The sequence below is a fragment of the Ostrinia nubilalis genome, chromosome 22, assembly GCF_963855985.1.
Source record: "Ostrinia nubilalis chromosome 22, ilOstNubi1.1, whole genome shotgun sequence".
In the NCBI taxonomy this organism is placed as follows: Eukaryota; Metazoa; Arthropoda; class Insecta; order Lepidoptera; family Crambidae; genus Ostrinia; species Ostrinia nubilalis.
The window spans coordinates 11,683,301-11,702,613 of NC_087109.1; the positions used below are offsets into that span (position 1 = coordinate 11,683,301).

Sequence of the window (19,313 nt, forward strand, 5' to 3'; positions counted from 1 at the left end):
TTTCATACGACAACATAAAGATGCTAGAGCTAGAAGTTCATGTAACTATTACTATAGTCCGATCGCCGAGCACGTAGAATTTCGTCCAATGACCCCATCCTTATCGCTCGCGTGTACAGTAACTTTATTGCCACAAATCATGAAAAATTTGATAATTTCAGCAAACATAAAGCAATTTTGGTATTTTTCTACTGCTGTCTTGTCAGATGACCGCTAATGATGATCAGACTGACGAAGATTTAGGCGATAAAGATAGTGTCAATGTAAATAATAACCCTCGGAGTTTTCTTCGATGAATTTGCTAAATTTCCATCGTCGTGTTGCTAAATGCGATTATGGATAGCACTAAACGTAACAAATCAGAAGAAGCCAGGTCTTCTTCACCTATCCTCACTAACTTCGGAGAAGGTAGGAAAAAAGAACCAAATGTGGTTAGTATCACAGAAAACGTCTTACAAGATATGCCATGTGTGATACTAGTGATTATATTATTTTATTTTTATTTTATATCATACAAAAATAAATAAAAATCTTCTTTGAACAACAACTATGTTTTGCTTGCTTATAGACCTACTGTACCCTATATGGTACGGGCTCCCCTCGGCCCCCTATTTATGGATTATTTTTTTAAATATTTTTTTCATGATTTTTAGGCTTCCCTTTGTAAGTTTTTGCTGAAAAATTAATTTTTATTTACAAAAATAATTATCGGTCTAAATGGGTTAATAATTATATTGCTCTCGCGACTGTGCGACGGGCGGCCGCCGTGAGTGTGCGAACGCGACAGCAACATAATTACGCACGAGCGAAAAGGATGGGCAGCTTGGGGTTATTGGACGAAATTCTACGTGCTCGGCGACCGGGCTTTAACAAGGTACGAGTATTATACATTTCATACTCGTAAAGTATTCCAGTCAAGAAACCAGGGTCAAAAACTAAAATAATTTCTACATAAAAATTACTACAACTAATGAGATTTCTGATAGTGTAGATTACTGTAGATAGTCTACATTCTAAGTACATACAATATTACATATAAATTCTAGATTTGGTTGAAGAAGTAGATTTTTACAAAAAAAAATTAGACAGCATTTTATAAAGGCTCGATTAAGCTTCATAGCTGATTACGATAATTGGCTCTGCACTGTACTGAAAATATGTTTTTAGAATTTTTTAGATTAGTTTAAAGGACATCATCCACGTTTCATATATTTTTGGTCCAAAATCAAAAGTGCCGGCCAACAAAAAAAAGTGCTGTATTCTGACAGAATACGTCTGCCTTAGCATTTGTTACTATGGCACCAAAGCCGTAGCTCCACTGTACGTCGAGTATTTGAGATCTAAAAGTCATCGAATATTCATACATTTTTTGTTCAAAATCAAAAGTGTCGGCCAATAAAAATAAAAGTGCTGTATTCTGACAGAATACGTCCGCCTTAGCATTTGTTACTATGGCACCAAAGCTGTAGCACCACTATGCGTCGAGTATTTGAGATCTAAAATTCATCGACGATTCATACATTTTTTGTTCAAAATCAAAAGTGTCGGCCAATAAAAAAAAGTGCTGTCTTCTGACAGAATACGTCCGCCTTAGCATTTGTTACTATGGCACCAAAGCTGTAGCACCACTGTGCGTCGAGTATTTGAGATCTAAAATTCATCGAAGATTCATACATTTTTTGTTCAAAATCAAAAATGTCGGGCAATAAAAAAAAAAAGTGCTGTATTCTGACAGAATACGTCCACCTTAGCATTTGTTACTATGACACCAAAGCTGTAGCACCACTGTACGTCGTAGTATTTGAGATCAAAGTCAGTCGTTTCATATATTTTTAGAACTCAAATACTACCATGCACAGTGGTGCTACAGCTTTGGTGCCATAGTAATAAATGCTAAGGCGGACGTATTCTATCAGAATACAGCACTTTTATTTTTTGGCCGGCACTTTTGATTTTGGACCAAAATGGATGATGTCCTTTCATTAACTCAACCCACACATTTATACAATTTCTAACGCATCTTCAACTTTATAACTTCGGCACCAGGTTTAAAATAAATTGAAAGAATTTGTGACAGAGAGCCGTCTCAAATACAATAAATACAGAAATAATACTAATTGATACTTTGTTCGCGAGATCTTATTAATATCAATACAGGGTGTGGCAGAAAACAGCAGTTATTTTAGATCACGTAATTAGTCTATTCAATAAACATTTAATTTTTTTTGATTTCATATGTTTTGCATAATTAATACTTAAGTTTCAGACTCAATTGAAGTAATTTGTCATTTTCTGTGGTTTTATCTGCTGTAAATTGTACACCCTGTAGCACAAAAAAAAACTTAAAAGCGACAAGTGATTAGATGAATTCGTGCTACTTAAGGATGGTAGCAGAAAGGGCATAGACTCAAAACGTACCGTTACATGGCTTCGCTCTTATTATTCTTCTGTGTCAGCTTACTTAGCGTACTAAGCTGTGGGAAGGCGGTCTTATTTTGCACTGGGTTGAGCCGTGACGTCATGTAGATGAAGGGTTCGTAGAGAGATGGTCTGTCCATGGCTGACACTTCAAAATGACGGATTTTTTCGCGAGAGCACCAGTTAGCGGCTTTGGAGCATGTGTTTTCCAAGCTGTTGACGTCATCAGGGCCCGTGCGGTTGCCGATGACTAGCATTACCACCTAGGAACATGCAAAGAATTGATAGACTTAGGTAGTGTTCAAAGAGCGATAAATATCTACTACAGAAAAACATACACATTTTGTGATTTAAAGAAAAGAGCTTGAGAGAATTGTTTTAACTCTTAAGCCCTATTATTCACTTAAGGTCGAAAGTTAATGAAAATTTTTAATATGTTGTGACAGAGGTTTGTGAGAAAAGGGGATGTTATTAAGGGATTTAGCACATTTGTATTCATTAATCTATACTATATTATCACAACACATAACCAGGCTTAAAAAAAAAGGAATTGGTTTTCAACTGTTTCTTCACAACATAAGGTTTAAATTGATACAGGCTCTATGGCCACCAGTGCCTGATTATGGATTAATAACAAATTAACATAAAGCATACCTCTTTCTTATCTTTATTCCTATCGATATCCTTTTTTAAGTACATCAGAACGTCGAGGGATTCCGGCTTTGTGGTGTCATAAACCATGACGAACCCTTCAGCGAAGCCGAGGTAGTGTCGTTGCAGCACCTGATTAGCCGTCAGCTGCATTGTTGGAGACTGCGGTGGACCTGGAAGAAGTTGACAATAGAAAATAGAAATATGTGCTTAATGCATAGAGAAAGAAAGAAACATTTATCTGGAATTAATAATACAAACATATTTAATGTAGATATTGCTTAAATGTACTCTTAAAATAATTTATTGAATACAAAACAGGAAGCAAAAATTTTAAACAGAGTTAAAAAATTATAAAATAAAGTAATATAGCACTTACTTTGTGATTTAAGAAATTAAATGTTATTTTCCAGTTTGGATCAGGGAAAAGCCACATTTAGTTTAGGTTTTATATTTTTGGCTTAGAAAAACCCAGAATACAACTAAATATGAAGTTTAATTAACTGTATTAACATAATTATTGTAAATTATTTTTATAAACTGGTGCCTTTTGCCCTTAGCATGATCTGGTGTTTTGCTTGTGGTCCACTCTCATTTAGGAACCAGATAAAGTAATAAATATTTTAAATAAAAACTCATCTTTTTTTATCCAGATTTTGGTGTCTGGCAATGATATTTAGAAGATAAGCATGCTATTACCATGCAAACCATGATCCAAAGAGTTTATTATACCAATTTACACCATTATACCATTAATCTAAGAAATAAAACCTTTCCTATGATGGTGTGATATGATTTCTGTATTAATATTCAAGTAAGATGTAAACCTTTCAACTCGCCTGTAAGCGGGGGCTCCAAGCCAGCTGTGTCGTAGAAACAGACGCGTTCCTTCGAGCCCCGATCTGTCTCGATATTCGCCACATAGATGTCCTCGATGGTTGGATAGAAACACGACTTTAAACTGACGTTTCCGTAAATAAGCTGCTCCAAAATTGCCGTCTTTCCCACGCCTTTCATCCCGCAGATGACCACTTTGCTTGATTTTCCCATTTTGTTGAGTTTTGTCGAAGTTTGTAAATGCTATTCCTAGTTGCAAGTGCAACGTTTCACTTTCACTGAGATTCCATTTTAATATTGAAGGCTAACGGAACATTTTAGCTATATTGCTCTTGGATATCCAATTTAGGAATATTTATTAACATGAAACATCATGCAATAGCAATAATTTATGTAATTTTATGAATAGTTCGACTAATTTTACGAAATTCCACCTACTTTGCTTGTCAAAAATTTTGACAAGTTATTCTTGCTGCGTTTCGTTGTATTTAATGAATATTTTTTTCTGACTGAAAACACTGAAACACACTTTGCGTTGAACGGAGAACATAACGACATGTTCGTTCAGAAATCCCAACTAATATTATAAATGCGAAAGTAACTCTGTCTGTCTGTCTGTCTGTTACGCTTTCCCGCTTAAACCTCGCAACCGATTTTGATGAAATTTGGCATAGAGATAGTTTGAGTCCCGGGAAAGAACATAGGATAGTTTTTATCCCGGTTTTTGAAACAGGGACGCGCGCGATAAAGTTTTTCTGTGACAGACAAAATTCCACGCGGGCGAAGCCGCGGGCGGAAAGCTAGTACAAAATAAAGATTTCGGCTCAAATTCTGATTTCCAATCCCAAAAAAAAAACGAATGACAATTCATTTCGTTCGCCATCAAAAATGACATTTAAATATTTGACAGCATGGCACCACCAACACTTTTGGATTCTGAAATCACAAAAAGTGATAAATATTCAATTTTACTGCCTACATATAATGAAAGGGAGAACTTGCCCATCATAATATGGCTTATCATGAAATATTTGGATACAAGGTAATGCATAAAACACGGAATCAACATTGTTTGTTATGGTGCTGGTCGTCTGTTGCACTTGTGCGGTTTTCTTTATTATTTCTAATTTTTTGGGTTATTTCGCAGCGGCTATGACTTCGAGGTGATCATTATTGATGATGGGAGCCCTGACGGTACCTTAGAAGTAGCTAAACAGCTGCAAAAGCTGTATGGCTCATCGAAGATTGTGCTTCGTCCCAGGGAGAAAAAGCTAGGTCTGGGTACAGCGTACATTCATGGAATACAGCATGCGACCGGCAACTTCATTATCATTATGGACGCCGACTTGAGTCATCATGTAAGTAATTTTAATTATTTATTCTGTGTTGAAGGTAGTTGTTTACTTACATTTTACAAGTAGTTACGGAGGGCCGACCCCAAATAAAATGAGAGAGGGCCAGACAAAAAAGATTTTATAAGTAGGGTATTTTACGTAACGCTTCTTTTCAGCCAAAATTTATTCCGAAATTCATCGAACTCCAACGTGAGCATGATTACGACCTGGTCTCAGGCACACGGTATAAGGACGGTGGTGGGGTCCACGGCTGGGACTTCAAGAGGAAGCTGATATCGCGCGGAGCCAATTTCGTCACACAGCTGCTGCTCAGGCCCGGTGCTTCTGACCTCACAGGTTCTTTCAGGTGAGACTCACTTGGATTTATTTATTGAAAATACTCAAAAGCAATGTAAAAGATTATGAATTTGACTATGACAGCCAGGATTGTAATAATTATTATCTTTGAATCAAATTGATAATGTTTGGTAAGATAACACAATATTTTTTATTTGATAGTCAGTGGCACAGCTAAGCAACTGAACTTGTACAACAGGACTAACAATAATAGACTAGGTCTAGAATTAGGACTAAAAATTGCATCAATTGTTTGTGAACTACGACTAAAAAATATAGTCTAGAAAATAGATAAAATTAGGCCCAACTCAAGACAGAAACAGAGATGATAGTCAAGTGTTTTGATATCAATATTTTTGTTTATTTCAGGCTATACAAAAAGGATGTGCTACAAAAGCTGATTGACAGCTGTGTCTCCAAAGGATATGTCTTCCAGATGGAAATGATTATAAGGTAAATCACCAAATACTTTTGAAAATAGTTATAACAATAAAAAATATGTTTCCTATAATCACAATGACATAATTATTATGGTATAATTTACTACTTTAACCATTTTTGAAAAGTTTGTACAGTAAATTACAACAAACACAAACAAAAAGATTTATTTACAACTTTACTAGTACACACTAATCTCTTCACTAGATTTTCAACTTTAAAACTTTATTATGAGGTTCAATTCGATTGAGGAAAGACATTGATTCAATAAGTTGAAAAATTTGTTGATTTACAACTGTAAACATGTTATATTTTGTTGCAAATTAGCACCATGTACAAGTAGATAAATTGTCAGTGATGTGTACAATAAATATTTCTTTCCAGGGCAAGGCAGCTAGAATACACTATAGGAGAAGTGCCAATAACATTTGTGGATAGGGTGTACGGGGAGTCCAAACTTGGGGGCTCCGAGATCATTCAGTTTGCCAAAGCATTGCTGTACTTATTTGCTACTACATAAGCCACATTTTTTAATGGATTCAACTGTAACAGTTTATACAGTGCTCAATAAGTCTTGCTGATGATATACATGGGTAAGGACATGGTAGCAAAAATCTTGGTCATAAAAATACACTGTACCTAATAAACTAATAAATTATCTAAATATTTTTAGAACAAACAATATGGCTCTAACAAGACAATATAAGAGTGATAAAGAGAATTTTATGTTTAGGACAGTGGTCGGATTTTATCATTTTCTGTAAACCTTACACCCTGTATCAAGATTACAAACTTGCAACCTTGTTTCCTAATTTATTAGTAAAATATTTCCTTTCTTTCCTTAGTCTTAAGAATATTCGTGATGATAATTACATATTTAAAATTTCAATGATTGTTTTTATATTGTGAGAACATTGTCTCAAATAATTGCATTCTTTTTAATTGAACTAAATAATTTTACTTGTTTTTTATCTATATAATAATTTAAATAAGTAGGTAACATTCCATTGCTAGGATTGATGTGAAATTGTATACAAAAAATATTATTTTGTATGTAATATGAAAATAAAAATAAAAATATTTAATGTTTGTAATTTAAACTGTATTCTTTTATTTAACCTCTTGCCACAGACAGGCCCTATTATACTAGCTTTTTGTGAGTAAGATGTACCACAGAGCAGTTTCGCACCTACGCACCGGACGAGAGTCGAACCCGCGACTGCTGAGTGTTGACGACAAAAACAACTGCACTGACTACTGACTGACGTACCTACAGTTTTTCTATTAAATAAATATGTACATTCCAACGTATTATTTACACAGGTGCTTAAGAAAATGAGCGTGAAGAAAGAACGTGCGTAGTTACATTTTCACTCAAACATTATTAGCCTTTACACCAGGCAATATGTTTCGATTAGCCACTTTATTTTTACTCAACTACATTTTATTCGTTGGAGGATTAGTGAAGCATATTGCAGACTTGACTGGGTTTGATGAATTTGATGATAATGATTTGAGTTCAGTTAAAATTCAACCTACGTATGAGATAGGGGTGGAAAAGACACCGCTCTGGGTTTTGGATTTGAATACTGAGGATTTGAACGCGTTAAAGCTGAGGATTGGGAGTCAAAAGGAGGACGAAGAGTTCGAGTATGCAGTGGGAGATAGCATCAGGAAGTGAGTGCCATTAAAAGTATTCAATTAGACCTAATTACCATAACATTGTTAAGATGGCTGTGCGTCAAAGTGAATTCGGTTCACCTTCGTTGTAATTGGATAAATAAGTGGCGTAATTTAAATATGAATTAGAGATAATAAAGTTCTATCGACGCTTACTCAACGTTAAATGTGATATCATTTATCCACATGGTGGTTTCATTATTATTTAATTAGTTACCTAAGTAATTATGAAGTAATGGGAAACCTACCTAATTTATTTGAATTTATCTACTTTTGTACAAACATTGAGATAACCATTAATTTGACCTTTCACAAGCAAGTTTTGGCAATCAGGTAAGTAGGTAATATGTTACACAATGAATGTATGGTCAGTAACTATGATTGTTCAATCAGATAAACAGAAATGAAACGCGTGACTTCTAGCGTAATAATAACAATGTTTGATCACTCAGTTGTTTCGAAATGAGTGATTACTTAATAGGTATGCTTTCGGGCGCTACATAATACCTACTTGAGAAGTACTTAAATAAATAAGGAATGTTATGCATTGCCTCTCAAACCCATTCTTCCAGGGTGGCGAGTAGGTAGGTATAGGACCAAATCCTTCATTTGTCTCAGGTAAATTAGAGAGGGTCGTTTTCCTGCAGTGGAGACTGAAATATCTGATGATGATGAAGCTACTGTTTTCTCCTCCATTAGTAACTGCGTATCAAGTTGCGTAAACAACTGGGTCTGGGTGGGCTTTCTATTTCGGTTCGAATGTGTAGCGATAAATTGTGCATTTCTACAAGCCTTCGATAGCTCAGTTGGTAGAGCGGTGGACTGTAGTTGGAATCAATTGGTATCCATAGGTCGCTGGTTCAAATCCGGCTCGAAGGAGATTTTTTTATGGTTTCATCCAAATGCGTTACGAGAGGACGTGAGACATCTCGTTTCCGTAATGATTTATTACTTTGAAAGGGTATTTGGGTATTTCGCCGAAACAGTAAATTTTCTGTGTCCAGGCAGGCGAACACATGTTTTTTTATATCTATACGTATAAAACTATTTTTCTGGGAAAGTTCATCAAAAGTTTTATTTGTTTTTGCTATTACAATAACAGATACTACAAATAATAGCATAGAAAAACTTAATCAAAAGTCGTTTTTCTAATTTCCTTGTTATGTCCATTACTGTTGTTTGCCAAAATGAAGGCACACTATAACAAATTGAAACGTAATTTCATTCTAATAGCACTCTCTTTATATTTGAGAAACATTTGGCTATCGGAAAATAAAAACATTAAATGTCAAATACTTAAAGGAAGGAAATAAAGTGAAGTTAAGTTCTTGTCCGAGTCAAAAGTATAATTTCCCTGGGTCTTCATTTCGACCCTTGTAGTAACGAAACGAAAGAACTTAGAATGTAATGCACTGCACCGTTACACTCGGCCATTTCGTCCCAAAAGGCCATCGAGGCAGGACAGTACTTCGTTGACCAGTTTCGCGACAAATCGCATAAGTAGGTCCCTCCTTGGGTTTTTGTTTACTAAAAAGTCAATTTCTTTGGACGGCTTTTTGCAGCTAAACAATGGATTAATTTTATTGTTTATTTACACAGATGTAGTGTCTGTAGGGGTAAACCCATGATTTAAATAGTAAATGCATAGGGTAAATAGGTTTTTGTCTGTGGTGTCTTTTGAGCATAAATCTAATTTCTGTGGCCCTAATTTCCTTGTTTTCCGTGGCATAAAATGGCCTAGGAAATTATGAAAGACCATTTTTAATTCGGCATTAAGTAAAATTTTTAGTATTTCTGTATTGGAATAAGTTTAAAATTGTCATTTTAAGAAATGGGTATCAGAATAGATATAGAACAACTTGTTTTTAACTCTAAACTCAATCTACTGCATTTATCTTCCTTAGTTGTGTAAAAAGGTCGTAATGATACAATATTAATTGGTATGTTGGCTTGCGAAGGTACACAAAAATGGGTCGAACAAAAAAAAGCAAATTACAGAAGAAAACTCAGAGAAAAAAATATTTATAATAATTTCCTTGGCTACCAAAAATTCATGACCTTATAACTTTGTTTCTAAAACGAATTATGACACCCCTTTTAGATATATTAGCTTAGTTTTTGCTACTTAATGCAATGGGAACCTAAAAATAGTTAAAAACAAAAAAATATTTCGTACCAAGGAAATTAGGCAAAATTGACCATTTTTGGCGAAATACCCATTTGTCTCTTTTTTGTAATAAGTTGCATGTTACATTAGTACTCCTCATGTAGGACAACGAAACAAAAATCTTGAAAAATACCTATTTACTTACCTACTTGTTTTTTTGCGATTTTCATTTGCATGGAGGCGACCTTTTCTGAAAGAATCCCCCATTATTTCGAAAATCCCTCGTTTGCTTGGTTCCTAGAAATTCATGAAATCTACTACTAGATTCATAAATGCGTAAGAATTTGCAATGAAACATCATCTACCTACTTTATTAACCGCTATTGTTACAAAGTTCTAACAAATTGAATAAACTTCAACTACTTAATTTACCTTTCTCTTTATTATAATAACAATGGTCACTAATTGGAACTCGATTAAATAACACTTTGGACAAGTGTTGCCTCTTATAGAGTTCGTAGCCAAGCCTTCGATAGCTCAGTTGGTAGAGCGGTGGACTGTAGCTGGCTGTAACTGATATCCATAGGTCGCTGGTTCAAATCCGGCTCGAAGGAACTTTTTTATTTGTAACCAGTAGGTAGGATTCCTAATGGACATTGCTTTTTATTGTCTCCGTAGCCTAGCCGCAGACTACAGACTTTTTGTCGGCCGATAGTTGGGTCGGGCTGTTAATCAGTACAGGTATGAAAGTGCGCACATTGGTATTAGCTGATTCTTCATACAAATTAGACTCGGGCCCAATTATCAGCCGAATAAAATTCTGTAGTCTGCGAGGAATCTTAGAGGAATTTGATTCGCAGCTTCGTTTTTGTCCACCTGCATTTCCTCTTCATCCTTTTTATTAATTTCTTCATTTATTATCCATGTTATTGTTTATTACAGATTGGAAAGATTCGAAAAGTTATCAAATCCAAGGGTGAAAAAAGACGATCCGATGAAAAATAGCGAAGATGTATCGGACTACGAATCGGAAGATGCTAAAAAGGACAACGAAAGGCTGCAAAGTGAGATCACCAAAGTTGTGAATAAGTTTATGTACCTAAGTTCCATTTCTAGCACTACTTTGTTTTATTTGCCTATCTAGACTATCAAGTACTTTCAGTTAGAACTAAGATTTTTCAATATTTCTGAAGTTCTTAACATTAATATGCATGCCGAATTAATAAATAAATGTTTGTAAAACACAATGTTGCTGTGCGCAAACCGGGTCTATGTTTGAGACTATAGATTGTGTGTTAAGACCTTATGTACAACATGGAATGCAATAAAGATATTGACTATTCACTATAGACTAATCCACCATTACCTTAAACCTACAATAATATTCGGCTAAAGACATATTTTAGATCCGCTCATGACGCTTTACATTCCCGCCAAGAAGCGCATAGTAGGGGAGACCGAGGAGAGTTGTAACAAAGCCGATTTCTTTGCACCTATGACAGCGAGCTGACAATTTCACGCAAACTGTAGAAAGTCGAAAGTACAACGAATTCGTAAAGTTGCTAGCTCAATAAACTGTCATACGTCCAAAGATATTGATTTGTTACAACTCTCCTCGGTCTCCCCTACCACATGCTACAGCCCTAACCACCATGACTTCTCGATAAATACCGTATTATAATAGGTATGTTCCTTTTATCTTTGCAGTTTGTCCACGAATGAACCCAGCGACTCGGTGACTGAAGATGAACCCTCCCTTTCCGTAAGTATCATTATCAGTATCATTCCGACGTGTTTTAAATCTGTGACGCGCCCCGCGACGCATCGACAGCCCTAGCACCGAGCGCAGAGATTTTGACAACCCTACGGCTGCGCGGCCGCACGCCGCACGGACCGAGCTAATATAAGAGACGGCGGCGACCGCGGGCGCCTAGCATTCGCTCGGGAGCCATCGCAACAGCCAGACGATCGCGCGCGCGTCTAACTTTCTAACGGCTAATTGCGCAAGAGTCCCTAGCGAATAGCTGCCCTCACTGTTCCCACTAACCTGGCTCGATAGGACTTTCTGCTCGCGCGGTTTCCGCGACACGAGCGAACCATCGCTGCCTGTATTCACATCCAAATCCCTACCGAGTGCATGCTTTACTCAATCCCGACCTGCGGTAGCAATCCCGCTGCCACCCTTCCTGTAATTCCTCCCCACTCGCCACGTAGGTCCCAAGCCTTTTACCTTCGGTGCACGAATCCCCACTTCGTTGACCTCGGTTACCGATTTGGGAGCGAACCGTCCTACCCCCCTAGTTTTTAAGTATCCAAACTAACACTCGCTAAACCTCGCACAGGGCGCCGCCCCTCTCGCGGATACGTAAACTAGTCTCGGGACGCGAACCGGGCGCGTCGCTATCCCCCTCGCCATAGTATATTTGTAATTGTGGAATAACTTGCTCATTATCTAAATAATAGTAATTTAGAGTCAGTGAAACTAGAATAAGTAAATTATTGTGGAACCTGAATTACAAAGTGCCATTGTGTTATTGATTGTGCGTTTCCTTGGTCAAATATCCCTGTAGGCATCCTAGATAGGTACACATCCCTCATCGCAGAAGGCGAACTGGGACTTAGTACTAAACAGCGGGGTGTCAGACTGAGCTAGCTTAGACGCCCCGTTGCAATACCATATGCGCATGAGTGTTTGTATTTCAATGAGGTAGTCTGTGAATTTTTGGCGGTGATGTTGCCTATAATTCACTATTTTAGCTAACAGGTCACTGTCACAGCTCACAAATGTCAACTTGAAGTATTCTATGAATTCGTTCCATGTAGTGAACGAGTTTTTATTGTTCCGATACCACAGCACAGCCTTACCTTTCAGGAATCTGGGGAGCACTTTGAGCACTTTATCTTGTTTCACTTCGCCCGACGACATTAGTTCATCTAGTCGTTCTAGGAACTCCACCGGGTCGTTGTATGTGTCGAAACTTAGGTTCCATCTGGATGTTATGTTTTCGGTCTGATCCATGGTGTACGACATGTTTGGTTTGTCGTTGTCTAGTTCTTGGTGCATCTCTGTGTCTTCAAAATCGGTTTCTGACTCACTGTTTTCGGCGGACTTACTGGCGGACTGGATTGGTTGACGGGATTGCTTGGTTCTGAGTACTTCTGTGAGGTTCTGTCTCAGTTCTTGTACGGTTCTGTTCTCCGTTTTTATGTTTCTTCTTTTGCACTCGTTCTCAAGTTCTGTCTTCTTCAGTTTGTATATCCAAGATGTCGGTTCTGACATGTGTGTTTATCAATTTGGTCGGGTGCGAAGTTTTGCGTTTATTTTGGTCTTTCGCTTCTCTAGCGATCTGGTGATCCCTGTAGGTTCCGTGGGTTATTTAGTTGGGCGCCATTGCAACGGGGCGTCTAAGCTAGCTCAGTCTGACACCCCGCTGTTTAGTACTAAGTCCCAGTTCGCCTTCTGCGATGAGGGATGTGTACCTATCTAGGATACCTACAGGGATATTTGACCAAGGAAACGCACAATCAATAACACAATGGCACTTTGTAATTCAGGTTCCACAATAATTTACTTATTCTAGTTTCACTGACTCTAAATTACTATTATTTAGATAATGAGCAAGTTATTCCACAATTACAAATATACTATGGCGAGGGGGATAGCGACGCGCCCGGTTCGCGTCCCGAGACTAGTTTACGTATCCGCGAGAGGGGCGGCGCCCTGTGCGAGGTTTAGCGAGTGTTAGTTTGGATACTTAAAAACTAGGGGGGTAGGACGGTTCGCTCCCAAATCGGTAACCGAGGTCAACGAAGTGGGGATTCGTGCACCGAAGGTAAAAGGCTTGGGACCTACGTGGCGAGTGGGGAGGAATTACAGGAAGGGTGGCAGCGGGATTGCTACCGCAGGTCGGGATTGAGTAAAGCATGCACTCGGTAGGGATTTGGATGTGAATACAGGCAGCGATGGTTCGCTCGTGTCGCGGAAACCGCGCGAGCAGAAAGTCCTATCGAGCCAGGTTAGTGGGAACAGTGAGGGCAGCTATTCGCTAGGGACTCTTGCGCAATTAGCCGTTAGAAAGTTAGACGCGCGCGCGGTCGTCTGGCTGTTGCGATGGCTCCCGAGCGAATGCTAGGCGCCCGCGGTCGCCGCCGTCTCTTATATTAGCTCGGTCCGTGCGGCGTGCGGCCGCGCAGCCGTAGGGTTGTCAAAATCTCTGCGCTCGGTGCTAGGGCTGTCGATGCGTCGCGGGGCGCGTCACAAATCTTATTATTATTTAAAGCTGTACATCTAAGGCAGACGGGTTTTCCAATTTAAAATCGTGCTTAAAATATAAGAAGTAAGTCGAAGTTAGACGATACCGATGTGATAGACCGGGATTTCAAACTCCTTTTCTCGCTTCTGTCACAAAATCCGTACAGCTAACGTCTCCAACGTAAATTTTCCTCAAGCCATTTTTCAGTTCCGTAGGTCAAATACACATAGGACAAGTCACTTTTTCTTTTACGTCTAATGAATATCCAATTGTTTTTCACTTTCCAGCTTTACTTCAAAGGGCCCTACACCTCGTTAACCATCAGATCGGGCCGCATCCAACGACACTACTTCCTCCGACCGCCCTCCCCTCTCCCTGCTTGGTTCAACGCCCCCCACCAAACTGGTGGGGATGTGGCAATACCAATTTCACTAAGGAACCCCTTCTACGTAGCTCTGTTGCATTTGCTACAAATGTTTTTGGGATATCCTATATAAAAATACAGATTGAAAGTTCGTACACACAGTAATTTTGCTAGACCTTATACAATAGTGTTTAAGCGTGAAGTAGGTAAATTAATGAAGTAAACCTATTAATGTAACATAATTTCTTCATTAAACTAGTTCTCTAAAAGTTGATTTCGCTATCCCTTTCTGTCAAATGATGATTTTAATGTGTTAAAAAGAGGTTGTTTTAGTTCCTTGTTGGATTAAATATTTTTGGTAATGACGTCAGTTGGAATATAATAAAAAAACAATATAACATAATAACCATTTAATTAAGTGAAAATAAAATCAGTTTATATGAAATTATAAATTTACTCTAAAGCTAAGTTACACTTACAAATCTTTATATGACTGTGGATCCATAAATATCTTTACTAACATAGTTTTAGGAATTAGTTTAAGCATATAAGTGTATCTTAGCCGCATTACTACTAAATAAATCAGATTATACCCTATTAATACAAAATATCATAGTTTTTTTAGTAACCTATTTTAAGATTCCAACACAGTCAATGAAAATGTGTATGTACACACTGGCTACAATTTGACAGTTGACACCACCAAAATACTTTTTACGAGCTGTCGAAACGCGATTTCTACACAGATTTATTAATATCAATAAAAGCTTATGACGTCACTTGCTCAATCAATTAAAAACTCATTTTACAATCACACACTCATTTTAAATTTTTTTGGACGAATTTTAGAACTATTAAGGTGGCAACTATCAAATTGTTAGGCTGCCACTCACGGCAACATTGCCAAATGTAGTATGAGACCACGTGCCAATATAAACTTTAAACAATAATAACTTGAGCTAAATAGGTTAGGTTGTTAAGCATTAGAAGTATCCGTTATTCCATTCCGCCACACCAAAAAAAAATCTCATCTAAATATACCAAAAGTAGTACATTTTATAATTTAGGACCGGACTCCCGGACTATTTAGTGGTTGTTTTTTGGAGTGATGAAACGGAATAAGTTGTTAGTTACATTTTAACGAGTAATTAAAATATTGGATAACATATTGTCAATACTTAATACTACATTATAGTCACATAATAATCACATAACGTGTTTCACAAATTATACTGAGTTGGTTTGCTATACTAAACTATGTGGAAGCTACAGTTTGATTTTGAATTTAAGTCACTAATTTTACTAAACGTAACTGGTTATCGACGTTCAAAACAAGTTTTAGGCTCAGTACCTCTAGCACGAAAAACTTTCGACTTCGAATCGATTTAGTATGAAAACTTAAACAGCGCCCCTGTGAACGTGACCTAAAGTGAACTCAATATGAGAAATGGTAGAACGAAACTAATTTCGACAGTCGGGATCGTCACATTATCGTTGAACTCGAAGGCTGGGTATCGAATTTTTTCGAATACGCAAACGATACGAACGAAAGTTTTACGTGCTAGCTACACAGGAATCATAGAAGTTGACATATACGTCAGGCACTGTCTCAGATAAGCGCTAAGCCTTTAGAATGTCATTTGCTGCAATTTTGTTATAATTACAAGTTATTGGCTCAACTCAAAATCAAAGTTTAGATCACCGATAACACTGTAGTGAACAAATGGAATATGAGAGATTTGAGTTAGTTCGGTTATAAAAACTATTAATTTTTCCAATTACAATAGTGCTAACTATATTAACTTCATCGAATCTTAATCTCTGGCATATTTTCTCTTAATTTGGCAATTCCAATAAAAATACTTATAAAATAGGCCTAAATTGTTTTAAGAATTTCTAAACTGCCATTTTGGCCTTGATGTTTAAACAAATGGTAGAATGAGGAAGATTTGATGGAAAAACAAGCCTAGCGTACATGGATATAAAGTTTCATTTGGAATGATACATAAAAAACGTTTTAATAAAATGGGGATAGATACAAACTCCCCGTGAGCTAAGTTTTTTCATATAAATGCCCACAATTTGACAAGAGTTGCACCATCATACTTTAACTTTGACAAATGTCAATCCATTATAAAACACTGGTTATCGTTAAAGTTACGGTCAAAGTTAGGTGGTGCAACTCAGCCTAAGAGTCAAGATGTCTAAAAATCCATAATTTTTTCTGATTGGCTCGTATAATATTGTCCATCGACTTACGTTGTATAAAACCTGGCATATTTTTTGTTGAAACGTCGACGTCGACCAAAACAAAATAAAATACGGTTGTCGACACTTGATTATTGAAGATTAACCCAAGTGGCCAAACAAAATCGACTAAACGAGTGCTCCTTTACAGACTGAAACTTATTTTAAAATTTAGAATACATACCAATTTGAGCTTTCTCTGACTCTTATTAAAATTTTAAAATCATTACATTTTATAAAAATTGCTTTTAAATTATGAAATTTAGAAGCCAGGCGTTGACGCTTGCTGCATAATTTACTACTGCCTACTGTAAAAATTAATTTCACTTTTAAAAATTTTTCTTCTCCTTTTGTTTATGGCCAGATCTAGGAAATTTTAAATCTACGATACTTCACTGTTCTTCGCCAAAATGGTACAAAAAGAAATAATAGTAATAAATAACTTATATTTCTTATTATTATTCTGTCTAATGGCTTCAATGGTGCGTATTTGAAGGGCACTGTGGCCTAAGGCCCGGTTTTTTGATTCGTAGTTAAAATAACCAATAGTCAAATTTGACAGATGTCAAATGACAAGTGGTTAAATATCAGAAAAAAATGTTTTTCGAACAATGGTTAGCTTGACTTTTAGTACATTTTTTAACTATTAGTTAACATTTTGTTAATATTTAACCATTAGTAACAAAATTTAACAATTTGTTATTTTAACTATGAATCAAAAAACTGGGCCTAATTCACGTATTTTGACAGTCAAGATCTCGCTGACGTTCAGAACTCGTCTCATTGAAAAACAGTTCTAAATCCGTATTCATAAGGGTCATTTCAGTAGAACGATTACTCTATAGGATCGCATTCAACGATTTGTTGTCGTTGAAGTTTTGTTACCGGTTTTGCCAATGTCGAGTGTTTAAAGAAACACGGTAGACAGTGGAATTTGAAGTTTGCCCGGTGACAATTTAATTAATTTATTCTTCATTGAGTTTTTTACCACCTAAAAAGTTATTTCATTTTTAACAAAATCATCAACTGCCATTTAAAAATATGACATTGAAATTACTTTGACAGTTCAAAAATATATTTTTTCTAAATCACATCCCATTTGAATGATATCCTAATCTACAAACTGAAATTAAATATTAAACTTGTGAATTTCATAATTAAAAAAAATATTTGAAGAGTTAGATTTAAAAGCTGATTGCTGACATTTTTACAAAATACAGAGAACAAGAAATAGAAGATTTTTAAATACACCTCTTTAAATAATCATTAATTACATTTAATTTTAAAAGAATCTTTACCATGACTTCATCAAGTCTCTCAACGTAACCACAAAATATAACAGAAGGTAAACTCCATACTAAGCGCGCTCGAGTCACGCACACATAGAAACCGCTCACGTACGCGTTATCAAGACTGTCTGGGACGAATGCGAGGCGCGACTGTGTTCGCTTGAGAGACGCTGCTCACGCGTTTGTGAAATATATTTTTTTGTGCGAAAATGAGTGAACAACAAAAAAGGGGTATTATAATATTTGTTAAGTAGATGTTGTTGATGAATGTTGCTTACACTCAACATTAAAAACTAAATTTTCGTTTTTTAAACTACCAATTTATTGACTCCGGGAGGTACGTAAGGTATTTATTTGTATTTCAATAATTCGTTTAACGTTGACAAATTGAAAGCCAACTCAATTATTAGGAATATCGAAGTTTTTAAAGAGGTTTTAGGAATTATTGGATAATAGTGTCAACCACCCAACTACATACTACGTCATACTACTTCCTTCTCGTGTATTTGTTTGCAAACTATTTCTATAATAATAACGTACTAAACATAACTACATAATTATACGTGGATAATGTTTATATCTGTTATTGTCTTTCTTCCATAGTATTAAAAGTTTTATTTTTCTATCATAACGAAATAAACGCAACACGTGACAAGACAACCCTAGCGCGACGGCCGAGCGCAGGTATGCGAAGCGAAGTACATACATGAGTTTACCTTCTGTTATATTTTGTGACGTAACCAAAGTAATGACCACTACAAATCACATTTTCAACTTTATTGCCAAGCAATAAGGATGCTAACGTTCCAACTACTCAACTCTCCCTCCGTTATCAAATTGGACTCTATGACAGGGTCATCTTTTAAGGCTGAGTTGCATCAACTTACTTTAACCGTAACTTAACAATAACCGGTATGTTTAGTATGGAATTTGACAGATTGTTGACGTTAGTTGAAATAAGATGGTGAAACTCAGCCTTAATGTGAACTTTGTTACAAGGCAATAAGGATGCCAACTTGACATACCTTTCTCTCCGTTATCATTCTGGACTCTATTACAAGGCGATAAAGACGCGTTTCTTGTACAACGCCTGGGAAACAAGGATGCAATTACACTCCACCTACCTTTTCACAATATGGACTCTATTACAGGGTGATAAAGACGCGTTTCTTGTACAAGGCCACGCCCACCGCCAGCGAAACAAGGATGCCAATATAATCCATCTACTCCCCTCCTCTTTTAACAATGTGAACTTTATTACGAGGCAATAAGCATGCCAACTAAAGCCCGGTCTGTGAGCACGTAGAATTTTGTCCAATGACCCCAAAAGCTACCCAT

At 36.7% G+C, this 19,313-nt stretch overlaps 3 protein-coding genes and 2 non-coding genes across 7 annotated transcripts in view; 4 read left to right on the plus strand and 1 right to left on the minus strand.

Annotated features, from left to right (window-relative positions):
- Positions 1 to 1,983: 1,983 nt before the first annotated feature.
- LOC135082773 (NF-kappa-B inhibitor-interacting Ras-like protein) lies at positions 1,984 to 4,345 on the minus strand. Of its 2 annotated transcripts, none has more exons than XM_063977539.1 (3): positions 3,909 to 4,345; positions 3,073 to 3,242; positions 1,984 to 2,681 (listed from the first exon to the last, which is right to left on the minus strand). In XM_063977539.1, the coding sequence occupies exons 1-3, from the start codon at positions 4,117 to 4,119 to the stop codon at positions 2,421 to 2,423; spliced, it is 642 nt and encodes a 213-aa protein (XP_063833609.1). In that variant the 5' UTR covers positions 4,120 to 4,345; the 3' UTR covers positions 1,984 to 2,420. The 2 variants fall into 2 exon arrangements, with proteins under 2 accessions (XP_063833609.1, XP_063833608.1); XM_063977538.1 differs by having other exon boundaries at positions 3,897 to 4,345.
- A 439-nt stretch (positions 4,346 to 4,784) lies between these two features.
- LOC135082926 (dolichol-phosphate mannosyltransferase subunit 1) lies at positions 4,785 to 7,135 on the plus strand. Its single transcript, XM_063977689.1, has 5 exons — positions 4,785 to 4,948; positions 5,054 to 5,264; positions 5,417 to 5,607; positions 5,967 to 6,050; positions 6,420 to 7,135. The coding sequence occupies exons 1-5, from the start codon at positions 4,818 to 4,820 to the stop codon at positions 6,553 to 6,555; spliced, it is 753 nt and encodes a 250-aa protein (XP_063833759.1). The 5' UTR covers positions 4,785 to 4,817; the 3' UTR covers positions 6,556 to 7,135.
- Positions 7,136 to 7,408: 273 nt separating this feature from the next.
- The window catches only part of LOC135082845 (uncharacterized), a 93,731-nt gene continuing 81,826 nt past the window's right edge, over positions 7,409 to 19,313 (plus strand). Inside the window, exons 1-4 of one of the 2 annotated variants that reach the window (XR_010259496.1) lie at positions 7,409 to 7,712; positions 10,765 to 10,917; positions 11,530 to 11,584; positions 14,363 to 14,797. Coding sequence is in view for 1 of the 2 variants with exons in the window: in XM_063977608.1 (XP_063833678.1) it covers positions 7,441 to 7,712; positions 10,765 to 10,917; positions 11,530 to 11,584; positions 14,363 to 14,572 (690 nt within the window). In the remaining variant the exon portion in view is untranslated. Of the gene's footprint in view, positions 7,713 to 10,764; positions 10,918 to 11,529; positions 11,585 to 14,362; positions 15,189 to 19,313 lie in introns of those variants that run through there. The other variant, XM_063977608.1, reaches the window with a different exon arrangement.
- Trnay-gua (transfer RNA tyrosine (anticodon GUA)) lies at positions 8,507 to 8,594 on the plus strand. Its single transcript is given in 2 exon segments — positions 8,507 to 8,543; positions 8,559 to 8,594. It is a non-coding gene; the product is annotated as a tRNA-Tyr (tRNA).
- Trnay-gua (transfer RNA tyrosine (anticodon GUA)) lies at positions 10,349 to 10,436 on the plus strand. The gene is given in 2 exon segments: positions 10,349 to 10,385; positions 10,401 to 10,436. It is a non-coding gene; the product is annotated as a tRNA-Tyr (tRNA).